Here is a 7,219-nt window from a genome sequence, read left to right on the forward strand (position 1 = left end):
AGGACAAGTGGCACAGTTATCTTATCCTAGTGTTTACACACATATACATGAATAATGTTACACACACATAAACGAAGGACAAGTGGCACAGTTATCTTATCCTAGTGTTTACACACATATACATGAATAATGTTACACACACATAGGGTGGATACGCACGAGGTGGATGAGCTGAAATAAAGGGCATCAGAGGGTACTTGCATGGGATAAGAACACAAACATTTGGTTAATAAGAGTTCTTGCCATATTACTTACTCTGGCACATGGCTCAAAATATAATTGGATTCTGTTACAAGCAGCGTTGTGTTGATCCAAGGTTTGGCTTCACAAAGGAAAACACCACATGAGAAAGCACCCCCGTCTCTCCCCCCCCCCCCAAAAAAAAAAAAAAAAAAAAAAACCCAAATGCAATAAGGCCTTTATAACGTCTTATTTTAGCCATTGTGAGGGATGGAAACCTTACTAAAAGAAGAAACTATCCCAAAAGAATGCTGCCAGTAAAATACACACAGAAATTTCCCAACCAGCTCCACTACCTCAGCCCCACTGTGTTCAAAATAATAAATTTTTTTGACATTATGCACACAAAAATGTAACCCCCCTTATAGCTCAATGACCCACATTGTGTTCATTTGGGCCTAGGTTGGCACAAAGGTACCAATGTACCCAAACCCCATTATGAAGAAAGCTGCAGCCTGTAAGAAGAGGTAGATGTAGAAGTGATTGTGGCCAAAGTTGAAGTCGTACACGGCGCAAAAGAAGATGTAGAGGCCAGCTAACAGCTCAAGCACATGTAACCTGCATGTATGGTTGAAGAAAGAATTAGCAACAATGAGCAACTAATGTGCCTCTAACAGCTCAAGCACATGTAACTTGCATGTATGGTTGAAGAAAGAATTAGCAACCATAAGCAACTAATGTGCCTCTAACACACTTAAATATGAAAAATGATTGATTTAGCAGAGTATTCTATGATTTAAGAGATTACCTTTCTCCAAATTTCATTCTTCCCCTCTTGCCTAGCTTTGCTAGCCTACTTTTGAGGGCATCCCCTAGCTTTTCTGTCACAATCCACTCATTAACCCGGCCTAGGTCGAAAAGCCCAACAAAGGTTGCTTTGGTCCGATGTAGAGACATGACATTCTCAAACAAGATCCAGAACACAAGCAAATGCAAAGACCTGAAGCCAAATCAAGGGGTTGAGTAATTACACAAAGCTTCAAACAAAAAGGGCAAAAACATAAACACCAAGTATAAGATGGATTTTATACGAGGCATTGGGCTTGGGCTTCATGTTCAAGCTAAGTGCAAGAAAGACAAATCAGTTCCAAACCTAGAAGGAATGTTCAAGCTAAGTGCAAGAAAGACAAATCAGTTCCAAACCTAGAAGGAAGCACCAAGAGTGAAACCTTTTTGCAGACTCGATCTAGACTAATTGTTGGAAACGACAATACAATCAATTGTAGTGCATCAAACCATTAAACAATGGTAAAGACTTTACGGGTTGAAGTCCCAATGCAAAGGTCTGTGTGTGGGTTAGGGGGTTTAAAGTCCCAACGCAAAGGTCGTGGGTTCACCCTGGCTCGTTGCAGCCAGGTGCAACATGATGACCAGGTTGACATAACATACCCAAAAATCTCAACAAAGACTTAATGACATGATGTGTACCTTAAAGTGCAGACGGCATTGAGGATGGTGATGACAGAGGGCATGTAGATGGCACCCCACTTGGGCAGGTGGACCTCCGGGATGAGCACAGTGGTAGGGATGACAAGGCAGTAAAACACAAAGGTGACAATGTGGGCTACAATCTTCCTCACCATGAAAAAGGCATAGACCATGTGGAACTTCTTCCACAGCCCAACTTTCTGCAAAATACCAATAAAGTATAGTTCCATTTATTGTTCTATGGTTAAATGTCAATTTACAAATTCCAAGGCCTAAAATATCCAATCATGTATTTTCCAAAACTTTGAAAATTACTTTCCAAAAGAATAATTATTTGGATGCACTAATTAAGAAAAGGTTAATATGCCACCAAAATATTTTGTGCATTTTTATTAAATATATAATGTGAGATTTTCGAGAGTAAGAGTGTTTTTATAAAGATTTATTTTGGTATGTAATGATTAATGCTTGAAAAAGTCGATAAATAAATATAATTGATTTACCTTATTTTCTATGATATCTGGTAGAATTTTCCTAAAAAGGTTGGCAGGACCACAAGACCAGCGGTGCTGTTGATAGCGGAAGGCCTTGAAGGTGCTGGGTAGCTCATTTTTCACCTACAGAGAACAAAAATAAAAAATAAAAAATAGAAAGAGAAAGCCGCTAAGTTTGGGGGTGCAGCTAAGATCGCCGCTAATTGGGCGGCGGATTTAATAATTCTTCTTACCCCAAGGTCATTGAGATAGACAAATTTCCATCCTTTAAGGCCGGCACGAACAGCCAAATCCATGTCCTCCACTGTGGTTCTGTCTTTCCAACCCCCTGCCTCATTAATGGCACTTATCCGCCACACACCCGCAGTACCTGCGCGCGCGCGCACACACACACACCCCTCACATTTAGTTATCTTCATGAGCCTCATTATTAGCAATTTATCCTACGCTAATAGGGTATTCATGGCGGCAATTATCACACGCAAGGTGATGAGTAGCAGGATGTAATGCAACACACAATTGATACATACAATTAGTCATAAGGTAATTGTTAGGTGTAATTTCCAATTAAATGAATTTCATGGAAATTATAAGAATTTTCAGCCTTTGACATTATTAAACTACCTTTCTATCGTTTATACAGTAGAATTTATATTTTTAAGATACTTCTTTTTTTATTACTGCTTTCATGTTTTTTACATTTAAAAAGTGCAATTTTTTTCGTACGCCGTATCTAAGCATCTTGATAACAATTTGCAATAATATCTCATCACGTACCATTCTAGGGCTAACGTTAATGGTCTCATCCTTGGATTGTGTGGGTGCAAGCGCACACGTGCGATCAAATTATCATTGTGCTTATTGCTGCTAAGTATTTTGTGAGGAAATCAATTTTATTATACGTGATTAAGCTCCAAAAACTCTAATTACTCAAAATAAAAATATATTACCATTAAATCCAAAGAAGGCGTGGGTGGAGGATCCCACTTCTTGCTCCACGGAGAAATGATAATGCAAAGACATCTCTTGCATTCTTGTCATCAAACATTCATCAGCATTCACTGCCCCAACCAAAAAAAAACAACAAAAAAAAAACAAAAAAAAGACAAATTAGAAACTTAATTTAAAAATAGTGACCATACTTTTTGGAAAAAGAAAAAATTCGCAACCATATCATATTTGGTTACAACAAATATGATGCTGACACGCGACGGGAAACCATTGGCTGGCTTGTGCACAGCAATAACACTTAAAAGACGTCAACACGACGCTTTTGAGCCCCTTTGGCTTTAAACTTGTTTTGGTGGACCCTTTTAAAGGTTCACACTTTGCTACTCTTGCAACCAAACTCATGTCCCCCACTACCTGCCAGCTTTCATCGATTCCCTCAAATTTTTCAGAGTCAAGACCTTAGTATATTTTTCAACATATTTTCCAAGGGCCACAAACACAATACATCTCCACAAGTCCATCCTATGATTAAAAATTTCAGGGAACCTTGATAATTACCATATACAAAACGTAGAATTTCCTTGATAAATCCATACAAAATTGGATAAATTCTATTAAACAAACAAAGTCAAATAAACTAAGTCAGATGCATACTTAGTTTAATGAGCTTTATCATTATTGTAACATTATGGAGTGAATTCATTAAAGCACTATAATGCATTATAAAGGCCCTAATGGATGTGGCCTCCCTACAAGCTCCGAGCTAATTAGGGGCAAAATTGTACCGCCTCCAAGACATAATTGTACCAAGCAGCTGCGGATGGCACTCAAGTTGCCACTGCAGAAGGATCTATCAAGCGATTAAGCTACAAATAAAAACTTAAAGGCTAATCAACACTTAAAACGCTATAAAGGCTAAGCTTATCACGTGAAAGGAAGATAATAGTCAAATGGCTGCATAAATGCATGCCATTTTATCACCTAAAGTCTTAAGTAGAGATTACCTTAAGCAATCACAATAATTACTTACCAAATTTCCATCTGGCTTGCACAAGGGCTATGTCCGCATTATACATGAGGAAGGGCACTGTCCTCCACAAGAACTCTGGGTCCGGCTGGAAATCAGCATCAAAGATAGCCACATAATCGCATTCCTTCACATAGCTACGCTTCATTCCCTCCTTAAGAGCACCTGCCTTGTACCCATTCCTGTTGTCCCTCACCTCATACTTAATGTTAATGCCCTTGCTAGCCCATCTCTGGCATTCCATTTGCACCATCTCCTGCAATAATCAATGTCCAGAAACCTTATTTAATACAATGTATCATTGACCTCATTAGTGCATATCACAAGCCCAGTTACACCATCATCATCCCACTGAATAGAAGACATGATAGCTTAGATACAAGATACACAACACACTTTCAGGAAAGGCTGGGTAAGCTCTCTCTCTCTCTCTCTCTATCTCTCTCTCTCTCTCTCTCATAGCAAACCTTGATTGTAGTGTCAGTAGAATCATCTAGAACCTGCACTATGATCCTATCCGAAGGCCACGAAAGCCCACAAGCCGCCCCAATGGATAGCTGATAAACCTGCCTCACCAACAAAGCTTTTAAGTCTTCTCTTAACAAACCTAGATTAAACCTGCTAATAAGGCACTAATCACATACCTCTCTCTCATTGAACATTGGGATTTGAACAAGAACCCTAGGATAAGAGGAGTTGGCTAGCTCCACATCATCCTTGATAGACTCGAGCTTGTAGCGTTTCTCTGGCTTTCTTCGGAAAAGCTTGACAAGCACAATGACGAAGCACATGTACACTCTCTCCACGAACATCATGATCACCATGACCAGGCAAATGTTGACGGCCATCTGTACCAGGGGGGCCACAATGGGCGCCCGGATCTGAAACCAAAAGTCCACCAGCTGCCCGACCATGCTGCTCTCCGCATCCGTTTGGCCACTCTGTGCCATCAGGCTTGCAGAAGAGCGCCCCATTGTTGAAAAAAACGAAGTAATGAAACTAGAGCACTATTAACCCCCTTGAATCAGAGCTTTTGATCGGCCCTTGCTATCAGCTGCTCTCCATGAATTGCATTTTGACTCTAGATCTTGGTCGGTTCGAGTTACCGTTGTATTAGACACTGGTTAATGAGGTCCCAAGCTTGCCAAATAGATGTGGAAGTGCATGGAGTAGCTTCCACAGATTATCCGCTAATGCCCAGCAAAGCCAATGTGGAAGAAGCACAGGTTTTCCACTAATCCCTAATGATTAGCCGTTAAAGCCAATGTGCAAAACGCAATTAAGCACCTGAGGACCTTGTTCATTAAGGTGTAAAAGCACTGGCACTTGCAGCTTAGATGGATTGAGCTATGGAGAGATGCACTCAGGTAGAATGGGGGTGTCTAAGCTGCAAGAGCCAGTGCTTAAAGAATCCTCAAGGCAACAATGCGGTAGAAAACGCAGGTTCAGGGGGCTGTTTAATAGCGCCTTAGTATTCTGTCAAAGCATCTTCTTCTCTCTCAATCACGCACCACAGCGAGGTCTCTGTCGTTAGCCTGGCTGTCTATTACACCCACTTTCATCTCTACTGCTGTTGCCATGTCTAACTCTTTGCTGATAGCAAAACGCACACTCTAACACCCTTATTTAACTGTGGAAGGAAAGCTGGGGGCTACCGGCTCTCTAAAGCAAGACGTGCTAATCAGAGGGAGTTAGTCTACATTGCTGCAATGCAATCTGAGAAAGACAAAATAGCTAGGGAGACCCATGAGATGGATTTGTTTAGCAGTCTGTCTATGGAGAGAGAGAGATGGAAGTGGGAGCTATGCCCCCTACGTCTTCTATACCTTTGGGCCCCATTTTGATGATAGCTGTAGGACATGACGGCACAGAGTAAAAAGGACGAGGAGCTGTTGGGGAGGAAGTGTGTGTGTGTGTGTGTGTGTGTGTGTGTGTTTGTTTTTTTTATTTTTTTGGCTTTGGGGGGAGGAGGGAGAGAGAGATAGAGAGAGAGAGAGAGACTAGTCACCACCATCATGTATCAATCCACGGTTAAATTCATTTACACATTACCTCATTTTAATGCAAAATGCAAGTTCCATCGTTACATGTTAAAAATGTGATTAATAGTCGCACCTTTAAATTATTGAATTTGCAATGGTAGTGCAAATCATACCACAATCTCAAACCTATGTCACCTAATGACCAAAGTGTTTTGGTTGTTTATGTTAAAACTTGGTAGTTTAAGCTCAAAGTTCAAACCTATATGTCACCATTATGATGACCAAAGCCTTTTGAAAGCACAACTCCAATTATAATAGATAAATCTTTGCTCTATGGGGAGAGAGAGAGAGAGAGAGAGATTATTAACTATGAGAGAGAGAGGAGTTAATTGTTGCTCTAGAGTGAAAAACATGAAAAAGTTGTGCTTCTTTAGGCCAATCATCGACCACCCAAGGTGGGGTGCCAAAGTGGGAGCTTTTATTACCTAATAGATTTTTACATGATTTTGTGGTGATCCGTCATTCATCCCATATGTGTAGAGTTGATGCTGCTCATGAACTGCCCCTAGTGTTTGGACATACTTGCCATTTGAATGGCCCTAGGGCCTAGAGTCTTCCTTCATACACTTGGATTGTTTATACGGACTAGTTCTACACCCATGCACTACTGCGGCACTGCCCCACTGTGCACAATCTGCCCCACCCTTACAATTCTGCCACATGGCTAAAGAGAGGAGATATAATTTTTAGCCAAGTGGTTGCAACTCTCTAAATAGTGTAAAGGTATAGAAAGCAATATTTATAGTATCCAAACCATTTCCTAATAATTTGTAGGTTAAAGCCACACCTATGATTTATTATATTTGGGTGTTTTAAGAAGCACTACTTTAGGAATATTCAACTCTGTTTCCTTACAATGTTTTAGTGGTCCATATATATAGCCTATGGGGAGTTTCCATGTGGTAGTGTTTTGGAACCCCATCAACAAAGATAAACTTTGTTAGGAAGGAGTTTGAATTTCATGCTCACATCACACCTACACAAAACCAATTTATTATGCTGCTCATACTTGTGCCTCCAGCTACTTGTCCACCTTT

At 40.4% G+C, this 7,219-nt stretch overlaps 1 protein-coding gene across 1 annotated transcript; it reads right to left on the bottom strand.

Moving 5' to 3' along the window:
- Positions 1–220: 220 nt before the first annotated feature.
- LOC147630489 (glucomannan 4-beta-mannosyltransferase 9-like) lies at positions 221–5,917 on the bottom strand. Its single transcript, XM_086810368.1, has 9 exons — positions 4,785–5,917; positions 4,608–4,706; positions 4,144–4,396; positions 3,113–3,223; positions 2,396–2,532; positions 2,172–2,285; positions 1,669–1,868; positions 989–1,180; positions 221–798 (listed from the first exon to the last, which is right to left on the bottom strand). Exons 1-9 carry the CDS (start codon positions 5,112–5,114, stop codon positions 639–641), a joined length of 1,596 nt encoding a protein of 531 aa, XP_086666494.1. The 5' UTR covers positions 5,115–5,917; the 3' UTR covers positions 221–638.
- Between the last annotated feature and the right edge of the window lie 1,302 nt (positions 5,918–7,219).

This window comes from Cibotium barometz, chromosome 16 (genome assembly GCF_041138505.1).
Source record: "Cibotium barometz isolate CiBa-2024 chromosome 16, ASM4113850v1, whole genome shotgun sequence".
Taxonomy (NCBI): Eukaryota; Viridiplantae; Streptophyta; class Polypodiopsida; order Cyatheales; family Cibotiaceae; genus Cibotium; species Cibotium barometz.